This window comes from Sinocyclocheilus rhinocerous, unplaced genomic scaffold, assembly GCF_001515625.1.
Source record: "Sinocyclocheilus rhinocerous isolate Xijiao unplaced genomic scaffold, SAMN03320098_v1.1 scaffold231, whole genome shotgun sequence".
NCBI lineage: Eukaryota > Metazoa > Chordata > Actinopteri > Cypriniformes > Cyprinidae > Sinocyclocheilus > Sinocyclocheilus rhinocerous.
The window spans coordinates 564,018-587,824 of record NW_015640454.1 but is presented as its reverse complement, the minus strand read 5'-3'; the positions used below and the strand labels follow the sequence as shown (position 1 = coordinate 587,824).

The window sequence follows — 23,807 nt, the reverse complement described above, 5'->3', positions numbered from 1 at the left end:
TTTTTTTACCTGATTTCCCAGACATAGACACAAATCTCATTAGTTTCCCAAAAATCTTGCCTTAAACCTTTTGTTTGTTCTAGTTTTTCCTTTAAGAGGCACTGCCTGTGCAGAAAATTGAGTCTTTGTAATGTAAAAGTGTACACTTTTACATACAACATTGCTTTTTTTTTTTTTTTTAAACTAGGCTTCCTCATGCACACACTTTCACATTTGATAACTTCCCTGTGAAATTCAGATGCAGGTCAGTTCTAGCTTTCGCAACACTCTCTATTTCTGTTTGTCCAGGAAACAAGTCTCACATACTTTTTGGGTGTAACACACTTGATATTTACAAGAAAGCTCATTCATGTTGATGGTACATAACACCTATGAAGGAAGTAACCTGTGATTTCTGTTACAGTCACATCTTAAGCAGACAGAGTGCTATTGTCTTCTTGTGTGTTTCTGTTAGTATATCTGTTGTTTGATTATAATAGCTAGTATTTTTAGGTTAGCAGGCCTCTCTCACCCCTGGTTTGTTGTTTTCTCGTCAGTTTCACCTGCTGCAGAGAGGATTCGCTTTATTTTGGGGGAAGATGACAGCGGCCCTCCTCCGCCGCAGCTCTTCACCGAACTCGACGAGCTTCTCGCCGTTGACGGACAAGAGATGGAGTGGAAGGAAACAGCCAGGTAAAGTGTAAAAAACACCCCAAAACATTATGAACAGAAGACTGGAAGATTAGATACCGAAGCAATCTCGATTTCAATCCATGTCGCATTTTATTCTCAGTATTGACACAAGGGGTGCTATAGTGGGTATTAAAGGGGTCATGACATAAGAAATCAAATTTGCCTTGATGTTTTGACATATAAGAGGTCTTCGTACCATTAAAACATCCTGCAATTTTCAAAGCTTAATATATCCTCCTTGCTATAAACAAAGAATTCATCAAACTCCAAAAATGGCTTGGATATTGTGCGATTTTTGTCGTCACAAAGGTGAATATATTTGCATATGACCGCCTCAAGAGCAAGACATCAACCAATAGTTATACATCTTCACACCAGAGGCCCCGCCCACTGGCATTTAACTTGATAAATGGCGTTGCTATTGTGGCATATGCACTCATGTTAGCCAATCAAAAAAGTGGCCATTTACTGACCATTTACTGCCTTAAAGTGGAAATGAAGCAGTCAGTCAAGTCTACATGATTTATTAAAGTGATTTCCACTTTGATTAAAAAATATATAACAAACATGATTAATGTAACCATTTTAAAGAAAAAAGGTTGTTTTGCGCGACAGAAAGCTCAATTTGGTAGCCTACTCACGTGCTGTCCGAGCCGAGCTGTGGCTTTGTGTGTGTGTGCGGCGCGAACAGAAATGATCCATCACAACGCGCTAGCATTTAAATCTCTTTCAGAAAAGGTCTATCACAGCGTGTCAATACCGCACTGAAATCTATTCCGTGGGAAATCAGTTTACTAAATAATGTTAACTTAACTGACTGCTTCACTTCCACTTTAAAGGAGCCACCATAAAATCAGATCATTTCAGACAGAGGGTTGAAAATAATCGTTTTTCCTCGTCTGTCAAGTTTTTATGACAGCCACCATTTAAATGTTTATATTTCAAAAGACGAATTGGAGTAGAAATATAATTATGTAATTGTAAAGTTAGTATGATAACTTTATTATTATAAAAACTTCATCGAGTGGAATTTCAGTTTTTGTATTCAGTTAATGGCTCGCGCATCTGCGCCGCTGCGCGCTCAATCCACTCAGCGTGCTTGTTTATCAGCTCGCTCACTAAAGCTATACAGGCGTTAATACTGAATGTTTAACATTATATTCATTGCATACATATACTTCGTAGTAGACATCCTTAACTCCATTCTGCTGTCTGTTGTTCTGTTGTCGGTGTTTCTTTGTCTGAATATGGCGCTTATCACATGCTGTGTGGTATCGGCGTTTGGTATCGGGGCATTTTAACGAGTACGAGTACAGGAGCTCAGTATCGGGCCCGATACCGATACCAGTATCGGTATCGGTGCATCCCTAGTACCTAATATACATCCAAAATAATCAATATTGAATTGACTCGCAAGCTTGTGAATCAGAATCGAATCGTGAAGTTTGTGTCAATACGCTGCCCTAATATAAATATTGTGCAAAAACCTTTATTAACCTTTATTATAAGTGAACCTCAAGGAACATATTAAAATAATAATAATAACAAAAAATCCATAGTATGACCCCTGCAATGTAAACTGTCAATCTTCCACTGTCATAGGAGAAGAAAAATATTTTTCACACATTATTCCTAAATAGTATTAAAAAATTCTAATCTCACATACTATTTAGGCCAAATATAAACAAATTGGGATGCAAGCTTGTCTTAATTCAGAATATCATGTTATCATGCTGCTTTTACTGTTCATATTTTTCTATTGCAGAAACAGTTAAATCACATTTATAGCGCTTTAATACAGAATAAACTTTGCAAACTTCATCAAATATGAGACAAATTCAATTTCTGTTGTAAAGCAGCTCTAAAAGACAATTGAGTCGTTATTCATCTTGAGTCAATTCAGTTTTGATTCAGTTCAGTTCAATACCAGTGTAAATTCATTCATTATGAACGAATCCGGTTCAGCAATAAGCAGCTCTATACTGAAGAAAATTGTTCTTATTCAGCTCCAGTCAGTTCTGTGTTTGATTCGATTCAATAAAGCAAAATGTGTCAACTAAGAACAAATTTGATTCAGCTATAAAAAGCTCAACAGCAGACAAAACTTTCGCTGTTCAGTTCAGTTCCCCAAAAATGATTTCCAGATTTCGGCTAACTTCAGCCAATATTTTTTTTCAGCTGTTTTGTCCTCAGACGGATATGTAGGTCAGAAACGCACGCTTCATTGGGGGAGACCTCTGCTAAAACAACACTCGCGTCATTTGCCAGGTGCTCATGATTTTGGTGTGCCACTTGACTGTTCTTAGGATTTCACACATTCCTGACTGCATGCTCCGCTCACGTATGCTGTTAGATAAGCGTTTGCACTCCAGGATAAGGGTCAAGCAGAAATCCGCAACAAATAACACAAAAGCAAAATGCATGTGATCTAACAGAGAGGTGCATGCTTACATTTTTTCATCACTTTCAGGAATAGTACACTCCACCAAAAAAAGACTTACCCTCATTTACTCACGCACGTTCCAAACTGTTTGGAAATTGTGATTATTTACTATTCTGGCTGAGTTATACGGTTGATCTTGGGCCAGTTTGGTTCAAACAGCAAGAGAGACAAAGCAACCAGGGAAAGACGTGAGAGCAAGCAGACAAAGCAGCTTTCATCTGGTCCAAGTAGTTTTGATTTCCTGTGTGTATTGAGTGACGGATGAGCTGCAGGTCTTTTCCTGTCATGAACATATCGACTGACCAGCACACACATAAACACACACACATAGGTCTTGCTAACTAGTGATTGAGTCTAAATGAAACTTTTATTTAACAGTTAAATCATGTTTATGAATCATTCTATGAAACGGGTGACATTTTCCATTTTCTAAAGTTGAAAAAAATGTTCATAATCGACAGGGTGAACATGATTTGGATATGTTATATTTGGCTAATCTTGTCCAACGTGAAAAATAAATGACCAATGTTAAATGTTAGTAGAACAAGCTTTCGAAATTAGTTTTTCTGAAAACTTTTATGATGCCACTCCCTTTTCATTATGACATTTAAAACAATTATTTCACAGCTATTTTGAGGGAAATAATAGTGTGACGGAGGATAAAAACTCACATGGATGGTTTTTATTTTGTTTTGTTTCGTTTCAAATAAATGTGATTCATAATCTGAAAGTGAAAACCGGTGCACATTTTATCATGACAGATTTCTTTCTTTCTTTCTTTATTTATTTAAACTAACATTTCACTTATTATTTTGAGGGAAATAGTGATAAAAACTCACATGGATAGATTATCCTGTTTTGTTTTATTTATAGTTATTGAATTATTTTTTGATAAATGTGATTCATAATGTCAAACTGAAAACCAGTGCACATTTTATTTAAGCTACACAGACATGCAAATACATCAAATTAAAATGCAAATGCAGCATACAATACTATATTTAATTGAATATGTTTTTGATTAATTTTCAATTTAAGTGCACATAACAGTCAATAGCAGGTTTTTGTGTTTAGTTCACTTCATCAAATGCTGTGGACAAACATTTGATGGTGCAAATGGTGCTCCTTTCATGCAGCGACTCTTATATACTCTTTCTCTCTTTGGATTTGCATGTTCCAGATTTACATGTTAAGAGCTACATGGATCATGTTAAAAATGAAACCATTTGCAAACAAAGAGTCCAGTGTGTTTAACATGTGTGCATGTGTGTGGATGCACAAAGCTAGAGTTCCCAGAGTCCTCATGGGTTTCTGGGTTCACCTGTGTCTCAGGTAACATATCAAAACCACAGGCCGCTGTGTGTGTGTGTGTGTGTGTATCACTTTTGTCTCGGATATCATACGCACGCTTGGCTAAACTCAGCTCAACAGCCTTTCTGCACAAGATTACAGAGCTCTAAAGGATATCTGTGTGCTTAGGTATCGTTTCTCTGAGACAGATGCTCGCTCAAGCAGACGTGGGTAAACTGATAACACGGCAGCAGAGCTTTAAGAAGCTTTGAATCATTTTCATTCTTATTTTACACCAGAAAGCTTTCAGTTAGTTGGCAGAAAGGCAAATATAAGGTCTTCATAAAATGTGTTATACTATGCATATGTCATTGCAAGCATAAAATACATTACAAAACATTACTGTAGTGGTACTATGGTACAGAGATGGTAAAACCATGATAATCAATGTTTACAGTATTCATGTAAATCACTGTTCAAGTTTTGGGTCGGTAAGATTTTTAAATGTTTTTGAAAGAGTCTCTTCTGCTCACCAAGGCTGCATTTATTTGATCAAAAATACAGTAAAATCAGTAATATTGTGAAATATTATTACAATTAAAAATAACTGTGTTCTATTTGAATATGGTTTAAAATGTAATTTATTCCTGTGATCAAAGGTGAATTTTCAGCATCATTACTCCAGTCTTCAGTGTCACATGATCCTTCAGAAATCATTCTGATATGCTGATTTGCTGCTCAAGAAACATTTCTGATTATTATCAATGTTGAAAACAGTTATGCCGTTTCATGTTTTTGTGAAAACGAAATATTTCAGGATTCTTTGATAAATAGAAAGTTTAAAAAAAAAGCTTTTATTTGAGGGTGCCTTGCTCAAGGGCACCTCAGTCGTGGTATTGAAGGTGGGAGAGAGCGCTGTACATTCCCCCCACATACAATCCCTGCCGGTACGAGACTCGAACCCACAACCTTTGGGTTACGAGTCCGACTCTCTAACCATTAGGCCACGACTTCCCTTTAATGCATCTTTGCTGAAAAAAAATATTAATTTCTTTCAAAAAACATTCAATAATTGTACTTCAAAGAATGGTACACCATAGTAGATGACCAAAATTAACATAGAAACATGGCTTTACCATAGAACATGCCAAAAACGTTTTCATCTGCACCATGGTAAAACCGTGGTATTATAATGGTGCATGCCCAAAATGCATGGTATTATGATGCTAAATGTTCAAAAGAGGTGCTATTCCCATTGTACACATCAGAAAACATGGCATTATCATGGTACATGCCCCAAAAACATGGTATTTTCATGGTATTTTTAAAAAGTGAACTGAAGTCACTTCAGTGCTTTAAATATTGTTTAGTTGCTGTCAGTACGTTTATGTGTGTTGTGTGTGTTTTTCCCAGATGGATAAAGTTTGAGGAGAAGGTGGAGAAGGGTGGAGAACGGTGGAGTAAACCTCATGTAGCCACTCTGTCTCTTCACTCACTCTTCCAGCTGAAAAACTGCATCGAGAAAGGAACCATCAAGCTGGACATGGAGGCCAACTCACTTCAGCAGATCGTCGGTAAAACTGCTCTTCAGCACATGATCCAGCACTCTTAGAAATAAAGCTTCTTCAAGAACCATTTATGGCTGTATGGGGTTCTTTAGAGGTTAAAAAAATATTCAAACCAGTGTTTTAGTTTCTGGGTTCCTTAAACTGGGTTTTTGCAGGTCTTAAAAAATTACAATTACATACATTACATATTTTTAACTCACTATACATGCAGGTTTACAGTCAAGCAAGCTGAGGGAATAATCAATAAAAAAAAACTTTTTATTTAATATTTTAGGGAATCCGTTGGTTCAGGTTGTTCATATAAATGAAATAGTCCCATAAAAATGAAAAAAAGATTAATTGGCATTTTTATCATCTTTCTTGAAGTGAAATTATTCAATGCTAAACTTTTTTTTCAATATTTGTAGTAATTTGTATTTATTTTTTTATCATTTGTTATTTTTAATTAAACTCAATTATGTAAATTAGAGTGTTTTCTACTGTTTTTTTTTTGTATTTTTTAGTGTAAAATAAATTTGCAAACCAAAAGGAAAAAAGAATAATTGGCATTTTATGTCTTTCTTCGTTGTAGCGAAATTCTTAGTTAAGTGCTTTTATTTTTCAAAATTTTTAATAATTTGTAATTATTTTCCTAGAATTAATAAAAAAAAAAAATTAAACTCACTTATATAAATTTGTGTTTTCTACTGTTTTTTTTTTTTTTTTTTAAGTATTTATGATTTTTTTTGTTTTAGTGAAATAAATGTGCAAAAAAATGAAGAATAATTGGCATTTTATGTCTTCCTTCTTGTAGCAAAATTCTTAGTTAAGTGCTACATTTATTTTTATTTTATTTTATTTTATTATATTATTTTTCAATTTTAATAACATATCATTGTGTCCCCTTCCATTTATTCCTATTTATTTAACATTCCATTTTTTCCTTTATTTGGTCATAAATTTCCTTTAATAAAACCTGCTTTAAACCGGAAATCATCAGAAACCCTGCTTAAAGCACCAGTAGATGCCTGATGAGATGTGTCTCTGTCTTTCAGAAATGATCACTGACAGTCAGATTGAGAGCGGGCAGCTAAAGGCCGATCTGAAGGAGATGGTCATTTACACTTTGCTGCGGAAACATCGCCACCAGACCAAGAAGTCCAACCTGCGTTCTCTGGCAGACATCGGCAAAAGCGTGTCGAGTGCAAGTCGTCTGTTCAGCAGCCAGGAGAACGGTAACACAGCTGCCACATTAACCCTCTCTCTTACACTCTATCGCTTTCCACATCTCTCCTCTCGCTTTCACCACCAGCATCTATCATCCGTCCATCAGCAGCGTCTCTCGCTCGGTTTACAAGAGGTTGCATTCATAGCAGATGCCTTGTGGGTAAAATAACAAGCAGATTTGCACATTGCAAAATTGGCAATACTTTGATGTTTCAAATTCACAAGTGATCAAATGTGCTGATGAGATGCAGTTGGTTTTGATATTTTCACAGCAGTCAAACCTCAGACCCTCCCAGGATGAACTAGAAACCTTTAGAAACCTCCAGACATGTTAATGCTGAAGATGTTTTGACTTCTGAAATTCCTGATAGTGCCTTTTTCTAAATAAAAGTAACATGTTGATACTTTAGTTCCAATCTAATCATTTTTCACTTCAGTTTTAGGGAGTAACCAACCAAGCTAGCTAACTTAAATTCAACATGAAATCAGAACGGAGCCTTTTTTCTTTGTTAATGCACTTGGTCTTATTGTGATTCTTTGGTTCACATTATTTAAAGAACAACATGTTTGTTATCATAATCCTCCATCAAAAACTTTGCTTTTGAAATGACTTTCCTTTTCTGCTGACATCATCAAGGCCTTTTATTTTTAGCCCCTCCCCCCAGCTACCATATAGAGACACATTTCACAATCAGATTCATGACATGGAAAAACATCTCATTATAAAAAGGAAATGTGTCTTGTTTTGACTTTAATGTTGAAGAACTAGAAATGAATGTCAAGAAATATAGCGTGACAATAGATCTGATGTTTTCATAATATTGTAGCTTTTTCTAGAAACAAGGTATTTGTTGTAATGCTAAATGGCTGTTTTTAATGTACTGCACATGCACAGTCAAGCAAGCAGAGGGAATAATCAAATGCGCTCTTGTGCAAACGCATGACATTTGAAATCCTTTTTATTTATTTTAGGGAATTGTTGTGGATTTTTTTTATACAAATGAACCACTCATAAAAAGGAAGAAAATTCATTGGCTTATTTTATTTTATTTTATTTTATTTTTCAACATTTTAAATAATTTTTAATTAAATTCAGATATTTAACTTATTCAACTATTTAACCGTTAAATTCAACTTGAACTATTTATTAATATTCATGATTTTTTTTTTTTAATTTTCAAGATTTTTTTTAAACAATGTATAAATATATTATTTATAAATATGTATAGCTTAGATTCAAAGCAGCCGTTTCGAAGCTTCCCCAGGTTTCTCCTGTTTCAGAAATATCTTGTTCTCTCACAAGATTTTGTTGTCTTCTTTTCAAACTGTGCTTGGCTTTCCTAAATGATGTCTATTTACATTTTTATTTAATGCTCCAATTGAATTCTGAATCAGCTCTTTGAAGCAGATTTGTACTGGATTTCTCTGCTCTAATGCTTTCTTTTCTCTCTTCCCTGTCTCTCGTCCCTCCCACGTGTCTTGATTGGCATGCATGCGCTCTGTCTTCCTGTCTTTCTGTGTGTGTGCGTGAAGCGCGCAGTCCTCTCGATCACTCTGTGCCTTGCTTTGCCAACTTTGATCCTGACGAGCAAATTCAGATGCAGAGAAGCAACAGCATGGGACTTCTCTGTAAGTCTGTAGCTGAAGATTCAGACTGATTCATGCTAGATTTGCTCCTCTGTGAGTCTACAGATGGAGAATGATCCTGTAGTCTGGCTCTCTTTAAAAGAGCAGCTCTAGTCTACTGTAAATCTGCAGATAAAGACAGAAATTAATAATTTTGTATGTGCACAATAACTAAAGTTACTAAATGAATCTATGGAGATGTAGATGTTTCTGTGTTTTCCACAAAGTGTTTTAGCATTTGAGCAGCTGATCAATGTTTGACCTTTGACCTTGTGTGACCTCTACAGGTAGTCCAACCACGGCGCATCGTAACCTGACCTCCAACAGCCTGAACGATCTCTCAGACAAACCTGAGAAAGACCAGGTACTGTGAAGTGTGTTTCTGTGCAAATGTAAGTGTGTTAACAGTTTTGCCACATGTGGAAGTATATATTCATTCTGCAAGAAGAATATTATTGGGCCAGGGTGGATCTCATGAAAAAAAATAAAAATAAAAAATATATATATATACATACATACGTACATACATACATACATAAATAAGATATTTATATAATATATAATTACTGATACTGATACACAATGAATGAATTAATTAGGTGTTGCATTTTCACTCAGAAATTGTTAGTAAATTTCAGAAATATTTACAAAGAATCTGCAAGCCACACATTGAATTAAACATGAATTTTTTTACAGTGTATACAGACATTTTATAAATATAGTAATATAAATAAATATAAATCCTATTATTCTCAGTGGTTATTCTCATTAGATTTTTTTAAATTATTTAAAAAAAAATGTAAATCAGCAAATACTACCATGATATATACAGTGGGTACGGAAAGTATTCAGACCCCCTTACATTTTTCACTCTTTGTTATATTGCAGCCATTTGCTAAAATCATTTAAGTTAATTTTTTTTCCTCATTAATGTACACACAGCACCCCATATTGACAGAAAAACACAGAATTGTTGACATTTTTGCAGATTTATTAAAAAAGAAAAACTGAAATATCACATGGTCCTAAGTATTCACCCCCTTTGCTGTGACACTCATATATTTAACTCAGGTCCTGTCCATTTCTTCTGATCATCCTTGAGATGGTTCTACACCTTCATCTGAGTCCAGCTGTGTTTGATTATACTGATTGAACTTTAAACTACTTTTATAATGATAAATAATTTTATATATAATATTTTAAATAACAACAACACCTATAATAATGATATTTAAATTAATATATATTATAATAAATAAAAATATACATGCTTCGTAATTCAATAATATAATAATAATGCATATTTATTTAAAATATTAACAATTATTCTTATTATTATTTACATTTAACTAATATTAATAATAATTTTAGTTTTTTTTTTTGCATTATGCTAATGAGAATCATTGGCAAATGTGCTTAATTGCAATGAAAGTAATGTCTTAATGGTTTTAAAATAGGCTTAATTTTCTTGACAGTTTTGTGTTATTTTGTAGTGAGATATGAGCCAGGTGTGTTTCTATCAGGTTTTGTGTGATTCTCCCACCAAGCGTTCATATCCAGACACGATTGATGCCTGTTTCTCTGGTGGGAAGTTTGGTGAGGAAGGCTTCAGCCCTGGGTGTGACATCTCTAGAATGGGAATGAGTGCAAAAGGACAAAAGAAACTCCTTTTCAAAAGTAGCACACAATTGAAACTCAGTGGCTCTCTTTCACACGAGGACAAAACTGAGCCGCTGTCATCAGTTGCGTCAATATTTGTGGATTAGCGGGAGAGCCTTGTCAATCGCACAGAGCTCTTGTTGTGTATAATTCACGCTACTGCAGTAATTATACTGATAACCTCAGATGAAAATCAGCCAAACCGCAAACATTACACACACACACACACACACACACACACACACACACACACAAGGCCTCTTTTGTGTCTGTGTGTGTTCAGGCTGTATGTCATCCCAGTATTTATCGCTAATGAAGTGCTTTTGTTTATGCTAGTTGTGAGCTTGTTTCTTTGCACACTGTTTGAATCTTATCAGACTTTTATATTCCACTGAAATATGACCTCATAAATATGATCTCATAAAGAAACTTATTGCTTCTTTTGATAAATTCTTTATTAAATCGTTGTACTTGGTTGTAGCTTTTTCTGTTTTTATGGTGTTTATGTGAAAGGAATAGACAGTAGATTTGAATATGGGTCAGAGCATATAATATATAGTGAGATATGCTGAACAACTTTATGCTTCCATTGTAAATGTGTTACTTTAAATATGCTTTACAAAATGATTTATTTTCTGTGGTAACTGACTGCATGCAACAGAAATATTACTGCATGCATTAAAATTAAGAGTCTGGAAAAGTGTTGTTATTGTTAAATAAAACATTAAACTATTACAAATCATTTTTATTGTTTGATATAAAGCTGAGATAATGTAAATATAAATATTAGATGAAAAGCGTAAAACAAAAATTGAATTAAAATGTAAAAACAACATAAGTTGAAGTATTAAAATTACTAAATTTAAAACAGTAATTAAAATAAAGTAGAAATAGAAATATTTGAGAGAAACAAAAACTAATAAAAAATATCAAATACACATAACAAAATTACTACAAAAAAAACGAAACCTGAAAATATTAAAACAAAATATAATTCAAAATGTTAAATACATGAATATTTAATATTTTTGAAATATTAAAATATTTATTTATTTATTTAACAGCCTACAGTTACTCTACTATATTAAATATTTCAATTTGTTTATTCCGATAATTTCTTTATCTTTTTATATGGCTGTTGTCATTGTTTTATAGCATTTACGTTTAGTCTTTTAGCAGATGCTTTTATCCAAAGTGATTTATGAATGAGTAACATCACAAGCAATTTATTATCCTGTTATTAACCAAGTTAATTTAGTGAAAAATCTCCATCTTTTTCTTATGGTTTCTCTTTCTAGTTGAATAATAAGTTCATGAAGAAGGTTCCCCGGGATGCAGAAGCGTCAAACGTTCTGGTCGGCGAGGTGGACTTTCTGGACGCTCCCTTCGTGGCGTTTGTGCGTCTTCAGCAGGCCGTCATGTTAGGAGGACTCACCGAGGTTCCTGTTCCCACACGGTAACATGCTCACTGTAATGAAAGGAATAGTTCACCCAAAAATGCAAATTTACAGAAAATGTACTCACCCTCAGGCCATCCAAGATGTAGATGGGTTTGTTTCTTCATCAGATTTGGTGAAATTCAGCATTACATCACTTGCTCACCAGTGTATCCTCAGGAGTGAATGGGTGCCGTCAGAATGAAAGTCCAAACATCTGATAAATATAAGTAATCCACACCACTCCAGTCCATCAATTAATGTCTTGTTAAGTAAAAAGCTGTGTGTTTGTAAGAAACAAATCCTTCATTAAGACGTTTTTAACTTCAAACCGTCGCTTCTATCCAAAATATAGTCCATAATCCATAATAACACTTCCTCCAGCGAAAAAGTCCATCCCCTGTTGTCCTCTCACATCAAAATACTCTGACATAGTTGTATTTGTAACTGCTTTGGACTGTTTTTGCCTTGTAAACGGTGCTTGATCTGAGCATATTTCTCTCCTGATTCAGACGAGACAACTTTTTCAGTAGAGAAAGCAATATTATCAGTCGATGACCTGTATTTTAGCAGGAAGCAATGGTTTTGAAGTTAAAAACACCTTAATGATGGATTTGTTTCTTACAAACACGCAGCTTTTCACTTCACAAGACATTAACTGATGGACTGGAGTGGTGTGGATTACTTGAGGATTGTTGTGATGTTTTTATCAGCTGTTTGAACTCTCATTCTGACGGCACCCATTCACTGCAGAGGATACACTGGTGAGCAAGTGATGTGATGCTAAATTTATCCAAATCTGATCAAAAAAAAAAACTAATCTATATCTTGGATGGCCTGAGGGTGAGTACATTTTCAGCAAATTATCATTTTTGGGTGAAGTGTTCCTTTAAAGCTGTGCAATTCATAAATCCATTAATATAGTAATAACAGTATCTATTTGTATTTGTAGGTTCCTTTTTATTCTGCTGGGGCCCAAAGGAAAGGCCAAATCATACCATGAGATCGGACGTGCCATCGCCACGCTCATGTCTGATGAGGTGTGTTTATTTGCATGCTAACAGTGTTTAGTGTTCCTCCGGTGATATTAGCTGAACTGTGACCTAACGCTGTGTGCTTTCGGCTCCTGCAGGTGTTTCATGACATAGCTTATAAAGCGAAAGACCGCGGTGACCTGCTGGCAGGCATTGATGAGTTCCTGGATGAAGTCATTGTGCTTCCTCCAGGAGAATGGGACCCTGATATCAGGATCGAACCTCCTAAATCCATCCCGTCTGCAGATAAACGGTACTTACCACACCGCCCTGCATTATATGTGCTGAATGAAATCCAATACTTGCTTGTTACTAATTTTGAGGTACTGGTTCCAAAAATAGTGTCTGTTTTGCTTGAGCATGTCAGTCTTTCTCACAAAATATGATGCATTTTGTAGCATTTTTGCTTTTGACAAACATTTGTAAGGTGATGAAGTCTTGTTTTATCCCTTAATCAGCAGAAAAACTGATACAGAGACACGACTCCTGTCTGAATCTGAGCCAGATTACAACTCTTTGTTCAATTTCAGGATTTGCACATCTATTAATGATTCTGAAGAAAATTATTTTATGCCTAATTCTGATTTCCACTCAATTGCAATACATGCAGTACTTCTATTGTCATTAAAACCAAAACATTTAACATTTGACTGCTTTTGTTTTGTTGATATTGTTTAAATCAGCATCATCAAATTGGGTAACATTAAAACAAAAACCTGAGTAGATGTGTGTGTGTGTGTGTTTTCAGTAAAAACATTATTGCTGGAGGGGAAGGTCTTCAGATGAACGGCGGAGCTCCTCATGACGGGAGTCCAGGAGGCGGCGGCGGCGGCGGTGGCCACGCGGTTGGTGATGAACTCAAATTTACCGGCAGGTAAGTATATGAATAAGCACAAATACATGTTCATGAGCACTTAGTTTAACAATTAGCACAGTTGAAGTGATTTTATGTTTTTTCTGCACTGTGAAAATTGCAGTTATTGTATTTACATAGTCATTCATATGTTTGGGTCGGTAAGATTTTTTAAATTTTTCTGAAAGAAGTCTCTTCTGCTCACCAAGGCTGCATTTATTAAAAATACAGTAAAAACAGTTAAATTGTCAAATATTATTACAATTTAAAATAACCGTTTTAAATTTGAATATACTATAAAATGTAATTTATTCCTGTGATGCAAAGCTGAATTTTCAGCATCATTACTCCAGTCTTCAGTGTCACATGATCCTTCAGAAATCATTCTAATATACTGATTTGCTGCTCAAGAAACATTTCTGATTATTAATGTTGAAAATTTATATTTTTTGTGGAAACCATGATTAGGATTCTGTGATGAAAAGAAAGTTCAAAAGAATAGCATTTGTTTGAAATAAAAGTCTTCTGTAACATTATAAATGTCTTTTACTGTTACTTTTGATCAATTTAAATTGTATTTGCTGAATAAAAGTATTAATTTCTTTCCCAAAAATATTTTGAACGATTGTATGGAAGCCCGTTTCTGCCACTAGATAAAAAAATAAAAAAAGGTAATTGCTTTTTATCTCACAATTCTGACTTTTTTTTTCTCAGAATTGTTTGATATAAACTCGCAATTGCGAGAAAAAATGTCAGAATTGCGACAATTCTGACTTTATTTCTTAGAATTGCGAGATATAAACTTGCGATTCTGACTTTTTTTCTCGCAATTGCAACTTTATAACTCGCAATTCTGAGAAATAAAGTCAGAATTTCGAGATATAAAGTCGCAATTTTTAGTTTTTTTCTCGCAATTTTGACTCTATAACTCGCAATTTTGACTTTATAACTCACAATTTTAACTTTATAACTCGCAATTGCGTGTTATAAAGTCAGAATTGCGAGATATGAACTCGCAATTCTGAGGAAAAAAAAGTCAGAATTGTGAGATAAAAAGTCGCAATTACCTTGTTTTATTTTTAATTCAGTGGCGGAAACGGGCTTCCATACGATTGTGTAGGGAAAACAAATTTTTAAATTTTTTTTTGGTTACCTGCCAAAACATTTTCCAGTAAGAAAACAATCTCTTTCTCTCGTAGGTTTTGCGGCGGCCTCGTTCTGGACGTCAAGAGGAAGCTCCCGTTTTACGCGAGTGACTTTTACGACGCTCTCAACATTCAGTCTCTGTCTGCCATCTTGTTCATTTACCTGGGAACCGTAACAAACGCCATCACCTTCGGAGGGCTGCTGGGAGACGCCACTGACAACATGCAGGTTTGACGCTTCAAGTCTTTTTCTGACCGTCGTGAGTTTGTACTGAACTAGTGTCAGACGGTTTGGCTCAGCTAGGTTTATTCGGGAGCTTCTGGAAATAAAATTTGGCTGACATTGTGTTTATGGCTCCGGGGATTTGAAGGCCACAGATAGCTGCTTGATTACTAAACATGTCACGTCAAATATATGTCATGTGTCTCCTAGATCGGCTGTTTGGAAACAGATGTACATGTTGCATGTTGGCATTTGATCCGTGCTATACTGAGAGTGACTTTTCTTCGAACAACTGTGTGTATAAATAGTGTCAGGATTGTGCGTTGTGCAGTGACTGAGAGTTTGCGCATATATTTAGCAGTGCATGAATATGGCGCAGGCTAATGAGGATCAGCTATAAATATCCTCAGATTACACACGAGCACACACACACACTAACACACACATAAAATCACATAAATACATGTCGGAAAAATCCCTCTAACGGAATCCTTCTTGTGACCTCTGGCCTTTCCCTACAAAGCCTGCCTCAGATATTAAAGCTTTAGGTGAAGGTTGCAGGTTGGTGAATAGATATTTTTTTTTTGTCTCATATGTTTAAAAAACATTAAAGATGAAAATATGTAAATATATTGGATATGTAAACACAAATGCAGAACAATTATATATGCTGTGATAACTCACCAAAACTGAACTATCAAGTCTTGAGTTTTTGGATTTTGGACAGTTTAAGTCGAGAAATGGTAAAAAAGGGTAAAATCATTATTATTTATCAGTTATTGCGTTTATGAAACAGTAGAGAGAGCAAAACAAGAAAATAAATCAGTGTTTAATAAATAATTAATAATTAATCAGTTGATAAAAAGCAATTACTTTATTAAGTATTATTATTATTATTTACTGTTTAAATAGATTATTATTATTTATGTCCTATTTAAATATATTATTTCAATGAATTATTGCATTAATAATAAACAATAAAAAGTTTAATAATAAAATATAATAATAATACAACTAAAATTATTATTATTATTATTATTTATTTAATTTAAATAGATTATTATTATTATTATTATTTAATTTTTAAATGCATTATTTTTACTATTATTATTATTATGATTATTCTAAATTAATACAACAAAATGAATGAATACAATAATCACATTCATAATAATCACAATTAATAAATTTCCCATCCATCTGTAGGCTGTTTATCATTTTAATGGTTCATTGTTCACTAAATAAATAAAAATTAAATATATTAAAATAAAACAACAATATAATAATAATTCATTAATTGCTATTTATTATATAATTTACATGTATTATTATTATTAATTATAATATTAAGTCAATTATTATTATTGTTAATATGACTTCTATTAATAATAATAATAGTAATAATGCATTATACAAATCCAAATTAAACCCTGCGGCTCGTGACGACACATTGATGTCCTAAGACACGAAACGATCGGTTTGTGCGAGAAACCGAACAGTATTTATATAATTTTTTTACCTCTAATACACCACTATGTCCAACTGTCTTTGGGTGCGCGCACGGCATCCGGTGCGTGAGGTGTGTACGCGCTCTGGCGTAGTTTACGCAAGCGCCGGAAGTGTTCTCTCGCGCGTATACGTCACTCATTGTTTACACAGTGCATAGTCATTGTAGGTACGACGGCTAATCAAAATGGTACTTACTTGCGCTTATCCGGATTGTTCAAACCGACTTTAAACTAAAAGATTACGTTCTCTCGCGCAAACTCATTCGGGAGTGGTGACTTTCCACGTATTCCCAACTTCTGAGCCTGCTCGCCTGAAGTTATGGTTGATTGCTCTTCGGCTGGATATCAACACACCCATTAACGTAAACTACGCCAGAGTGCGTACACACCTCACGCACCGGATGCCGTGCGTGCGCCCAAAGATAGTTGGACATAGTGGTGTATTAGAGGTAAAAAATTATATAAATACTGTTCGGTTTCTGGCACAAACCGATCGTTTCGTGTCTTAGGACATCAATGTGTCGTCACGAGCCGCAGTGTTTAATTTGGATTTGTCTGTGCATGTTTTTTTTTACTCTCATAGATTTTGTTACCATTGCCATGCTTTATACGACTGATAGACTGCAACGGTTAAAGTTAAAAATCATCAAATGTGTTCTACTGAAGGAACAAAGTCACCTACATCTTGGATGCCCCGGGGGTAAGCAGATAAACATCAAATTTTCATTTTTGGGTGAACTATCCCTTTAAGTTTAATAGTGATGCTTACCTGAGAAAACTCCAGGCATTTGTCTGAATAAGCGCTTTCAGATCTGACTGTCAGGCAGAAATGTGCTCGTCAAGAAGCAGCTGCCGTCACATATCTTAAATCTGATAAGAGTTCCCCTTTTAGTGCTATCACTAAGAAATTACCTTCAAATACACTGCCTTGGCTTTAGTTTTTCCGCTTGACGTCTGTGTGTTTGTCTGTCTGTGCAGGGCGTGTTGGAGAGTTTTGTTGGGACGGCGTTGGCTGGTGCTGTGTTCTGTCTGTTTGCGGGTCAACCTCTGACTATCCTGAGCAGCACCGGACCCGTGCTCGTCTTTGAGCGACTGCTCTTTAACTTCAGCAAGTGGGTGTCACGTACACACAGATGCGTACAAAAGCATGGCACATAAGTTCAGAATAAAAAACAGCAAGCCATCAGTGGGACGATTTTGTTAACAGTATTTGTTAGACAAAATGTGATATGTGGTGAAATATAAAATGTGTTATAATATATATATTACACATTTTATATTTATTAAGTGTTACTAGCTGGCGAAGGAAGTCTATGTGAGTGTCCCTCTTCAGGTCCTGAGAGATGGTGGTGCCCAGGAATCTGATTCTGAATATATGATTTATTCCACTCAGATTTTATAGCCAAGCTTATCTGTTTCACATTTAGTTAGAGAATGATGTTTGAACATCAGCTTGGATTCGGATCCATCCACAAACCCAGACTGTAAATCTACAGAGTTTATACTTCCTTTCTGTATTGATGTGTCATATTTAGTTTGACCAAAAACAAGCAGCATTTCCTGGAACTCTTGTAGTTGTGTGTCATCAGAAGCACAATACGTTCTGAGTTATCTAGAATCAAGATACATCTTATTGTTTTCCCGTTTCCGCCAAGGTCTCGTCTGTCTGTTTCTGTGTGCGTGTGTGTGTGTGTGTGCGTGCATGAATACATTTCTCTGTCTTTCTCTGTCTCTCTCGCTCTCTGTCTTTGAGGTTTCAGGTTTCTGTGTTTATGTTCCATTATGAATAATTGAGTCAGATTTCATGTCTGCTTCTGCTACCGTGTATCAGTTCAGCTTCTCTGGGGGTTTCCATCTAAAGCGCTGAGTCTAGAATGGATGTAATATACATGTAATATATTGGATGAGTCAGATGTAACATGCTAACATATTAGTACTTTCTAATCAATAAAGACTGGATTCAGTCTGTAACACAAATAGCATAAGAAAAATATCTTTTGGAAAGTAATCCATATAACAATACACAATATAGGACCATAAATAATATAATATGACTTGAAAAAAATAGTATATGTATATATTTAATCAAATGTAAATATATATGTACATATATATTATTGATTTCAGTTTAGAGCATTGCATTATGGGATCAGTGGTACATGGGTGCTCTGGTTATATATTAAATGTTTTGAGTAAAAAAAAAAAAAAAGGCTATCCAGGTAATCTATGCAAAAAGAACATTTGCATACTCAGTATGTTTCAAAACCAGTGGATTGTATGACATTTCAAACATATTGTTAGTCAAACCTATTTTTCTTATCTTGTCACGGGTTGATTGCTTCGTGGGTGACGGTGATGTGTGTTTTTGATTGGTTCAGGGATAATGATTTCGACTATCTGGAGTTCCGGCTGTGGATCGGTCTGTGGTCTGCTTTCTTGTGTCTGGTCCTGGTCGCCACAGACGCCAGCTTCCTGGTGCAGTACTTCACCCGCTTCACAGAGGAGGGGTTTTCTGCTCTCATCAGCTTCATCTTCATCTACGACTCCTTCAAGAAAATGCTCAAACTGGCTCACCATCATCCAATCAACTCAGACTTCAACATGGACCTGGTCACGCAGTACGGATGCCACTGCAGTCCTCCAGACGGTGAGACGATGACTGAGTGAAGAAGACGGTCAGATAGAAAAGTGTTTGTGCCAAAAATAATCCGTTTTTATATAATCTTCATTACATTTTTATTAATGCTATTATTATTGATATATTACAATAATATTAATAATATATTAACATTATTGCTTGTTTTCAGAGACAATATCTTAATATTTAAAAGTTTTTTTTATTGTTTTACATTTTCTTTCAATTATGCACATGATTTTGATATCCTTATTAGAAAACAACACATAATACTGATTAAGAAAATGTTTTGTGTTTGATTTCTGATTATTTAGTGTTGCATTTAACACTGCAACATACAGTAGAGTTTCCTGATGTGCTTTTCTTCGTGAGGCATTTTTAATCGGAGACTGGTACATTTTCAGTTATTATAGCTTTTTTATAAATCATGTAATTCACATTTCTTTTCGGATTTTTATACATGCTTTTTATATATTTATTTTTGTAATAGTAGTAATATAGTAACATAAATACTTGTTTTCAGAGCAATATCTTAATATTTAAAAGAAATTTTATTGATAAGTTGTTACTTTGTTTGAATGTTTTACATTTTCTTTCAATTATGCACATGATTTTGATATCCTTATTAGAAAATAACACATAATACTCATTAAGAAAATGTTTTGTGTTTGATTTCTGATTATTTAGTGTTGCATTTAACACTGCAACATACAGTAGAGTTTCCTGATGTGCTTTTCTTCGTTTTTAATTGGAGACTGGTACATTTTCAGTTATTATAGCTTTTTTTAGTCATTCGCATTTCTTTTCGAATTTTTATACATGCTATTTATATTTTTATTTTTCTATTTTTGTAATAGTAGTAATATAGTAACATAAATGCTTGTTTTCAGAGAAATATATATCAGAGAAATATCTTAATATTTAAAAGTTTATTCTTTTTTTACTCTATTGACAAATGGTTACTTTTTTGAATTTTTCATATTTTATAATTCACATCATATAATTCACATTTTCTAAAATTATTATACATGCTATGTTTTCTTTCATATTTACTTTACAGATCAATTTCTTTATTTCTTTCTTATCTCTGTCTTATTAATTAATTTGTTTATTTATTTTTTATAAATAATGTATTAATAGTAATATATTAACATTCATTCTTTTTTTTAAAGAAAATATTATATTTAAACGTTTTTTAAGCTATTGACAAATTGTTATTTGTTTAAATATTTTACATTTTACACATGCTATTTATTTATTTAAATATATTAATATACTAATAGTAATATATTAACATCAATTCTTTCAGAGAAAATATTGTAATATTTAAAAGATTTTTTACCCTATTGACAAATTGTTACTTTGAATGTTTTACATTTTCTTTCAGTTTTGCACATGACTTGTATATTCTTATTAGAAAACATGACAAAATAGTAATCAAGAAAATGAGTGAGTGAGAAACTGACATTCAACATCAGGTTTAATATAAAACTAAACTCATCTTTTGTGTCTTTGATTCAAAAGGCAACATTTCAGCTCTGTACATGGAGAAGATGGAGGTCCTGATGAACAGCACTGGACAGGTAGATGCTCTGTGTGTTTGTGTTGATCATTATTAAATTATTAAAATACCCACAATGCATCAGTACACTCAGATAAAATAAAAACTGCCATTTCTGGCAAGTTACTGCACATATACAACACATATGATATTTAAAAAGACTAAAACGTTTTTTATTGATATGAATGAGGATAATTGTTCATGTTTGTGTTTGCACAGCAACATCTGAACGCGACCTGGGCGTCTTTGACTCGTTCTGAGTGTTTGGAGTGGGGCGGTCAGCTGGTGGGCCCGGCGTGTGAATACGTCCCTGATATCACACTGATGTCCTTCATTCTGTTCTTCGGCACATACACCTGCTCCATGGGTCTGAAGAAGTTCAAAACCAGCCGATTTTTCCCAACTACGGTAAACACATACACACACACGGTCATCATCACTCATTAATGAGGATCTTAATTGGCTTATGCTATACTCATGAGAATATTCATCCTCACAGGACTTGGACACCCTGCCCACACACACACACACACACACACACACACACAGACTTTAAGCTTCAATCTGAAACTCACTGCTTCTGAATTAAAGCATCTTTTGGCAGCTGGCAGCTGGGGGAAGTCGTGGCCTAATGGTTAGAGAGTCGGACTCGTAACCCAAAGGTTGTGGGTTCGAGTCTCGTACCGGCAGGGATTGTAGGTGGGGGGAGTGAATGTACAGTGCTCTCTCCACCTTCAATACCACGACTGAAATTATTTTATTTTATTTTATTTTATTTTATTTTATTTTATTTTATTTTATTTTATTTTATTTTATTTTATTTTATTTTATTTTATTTTATTTTATTTTATTTTATTTTATTTTATTTTATTTTATTTTATTTTATTTTATTTTATTTTATTTTATTTTATTTTATTTTATTTTATTTTATTTTATTTTATTTTATTTTATTTTATTTTATTTTATTTTATTTTATTTTATTTTATTTTATTTTATTTTATTTTTTTATTTTATTTTATTTTAGAGATCAAATCCTATTGTTTTTTTTGTTTGTTTTGTTTTTTTAAATGGGAGCCATGAAAAAAAAGATAAAAGAGATGGTGACTTTTCCCTTTATGCATTTATATTAAAAATTATAATTATTAAATCTTAAAAAAAAAAAAAATACTGATCACAGTTGAGTATTGCATTTAACAAATAACTAATGTTTTTCTTCATGCAGATTTGTACATTTTATTATAGCTCTTTTGTTATAAATCATATAATTCACATTTTGTATAATTATTATACATGCTGTTTGTAATTATTTATATAATAATATAATTGTAATGCATCAGATAAGGCCAAGCGTTACATAATAAAAGTACTACATTAACATTAATAATTGTTTTCAGAGAAAAATCTTCATATTTAAAAGTTATTTGTTTTATTTTATTTGAGAAACATAAAATAAATAATAAAATAAATATAAAATCTCGATGCTGAAAAAAAGGCCTGTGTTATTTGTTCATAATCTGAACTATTTGAACTGTTAATGTGAATTCATATGCTGAATGGTTGATTATATTTCGCAGGTCCGCAAACTGATCAGTGATTTCGCCATTATTCTGGCCATTTTGATCTTCTGTGGTGTGGACGCGCTCGTCGGTGTGGATACACCAAAACTACTAGTGCCAAGTGAATTCAAGGTGTGTATGTGTGTGATGAATGGTTTAATGTCTTTGTGAGGGAACTTCTATGTTACAGTAATACTTTAATAGTACCATATTATTATTGTTATTATTATTACATATATTATTATTATCATACCTTCAATCCACTCACTGAAGTCCGACACTTGAAACCTCTAATACGTGTGTGTCACAAACAGACACAACTGTGCGTCCTGTGAGAATCCAGTGCTCGTATTGTTACCGCAAAATCTGTATCGGCACAAGCTGAATCAATGTAACTTTCATTAGTAATGTTAACAAACCATAATACATGATATAATATATAACAGATCAATAGATAATTTAGTTTCAAATGTAATTATTATGCTCATATTTCTATTTGAATGTAGATAAACTACATAATGTGCATACATTTACATAATGTTTGCTGATGAAAGTTATTATAAAGTGCCGCCCTTGTCATGCTAAAACAAATGTTGAATTTATAAAATATTGTATTAAATTAAATATTGTATACTACATATTTATTAATTTAAATACATAAATATATATATATATATGTATGTGTATATATCTTTACATACTGTATGTACTGTGCATGTTTATATATAAATTATTTAAATATATATTTAAAATGCATATATGTACAGTCAAACCAAAAAATATTCAGACACCAGATATAATTTTTGATATTTTTTTTACTAGTGGGTGCAGGACACTATAGTTCATTTATGTAAGTGAGGATAGCAAAATAAAGTAAACTGTGATATTTTATACCCAGAAATTCTTCATACAGTGGACTAACAGTAAAATTGATACAAATTTGGGACCAAAAATTATTCAGACCAGACCATGTTTTGCTTAATTGTTAGCTGACATTATCAAGATAAATTTAAGTTTAACTCTGAGTTCCTGTCATATTTTATTACCATTTTCTAAACTATAGCGAATAAACTGTGATAATGTGAGAAATGTTGAAGGCGTCTGAATAAATGTTGGTTTGACTGTATATACTGTAACATATATGTTGTATAAAATATAAAATATGTGTGTAATTTAAATGTAAAAATATATAATTAAATATATATATATAAATATATATATGTGTGTGTGTATAATATATATATTATAAAATAATAAAATATATATAAGAAAAAAATAATGAATATGTACATTTATCAAAAAATAAAAAAGTATATAATAAAAATATATAATAAAATATTATATTCAAAATACAGTAAGTGTAATATAAATATATATGCATGTTTTTTTTTT

At 33.3% G+C, this 23,807-nt stretch overlaps 1 protein-coding gene across 1 annotated transcript in view; it reads left to right on the top strand.

The window, feature by feature from the left end:
• Window positions 1-23,807, top strand: part of LOC107752963 (electrogenic sodium bicarbonate cotransporter 1-like) — a 53,618-nt gene that overhangs the window by 19,067 nt on the left and 10,744 nt on the right. Inside the window, exons 5-19 of the mRNA XM_016569049.1 lie at window positions 537-672; window positions 5,819-5,979; window positions 7,008-7,187; window positions 8,713-8,808; window positions 9,093-9,169; window positions 11,763-11,920; window positions 12,853-12,940; window positions 13,033-13,187; window positions 13,683-13,808; window positions 14,987-15,161; window positions 17,642-17,775; window positions 19,042-19,310; window positions 20,823-20,881; window positions 21,079-21,267; window positions 22,434-22,547. Coding sequence (XP_016424535.1) covers window positions 537-672; window positions 5,819-5,979; window positions 7,008-7,187; window positions 8,713-8,808; window positions 9,093-9,169; window positions 11,763-11,920; window positions 12,853-12,940; window positions 13,033-13,187; window positions 13,683-13,808; window positions 14,987-15,161; window positions 17,642-17,775; window positions 19,042-19,310; window positions 20,823-20,881; window positions 21,079-21,267; window positions 22,434-22,547 — 2,117 coding nt within the window. The remainder of the gene's footprint in view (window positions 1-536; window positions 673-5,818; window positions 5,980-7,007; window positions 7,188-8,712; window positions 8,809-9,092; window positions 9,170-11,762; window positions 11,921-12,852; window positions 12,941-13,032; window positions 13,188-13,682; window positions 13,809-14,986; window positions 15,162-17,641; window positions 17,776-19,041; window positions 19,311-20,822; window positions 20,882-21,078; window positions 21,268-22,433; window positions 22,548-23,807) is intronic.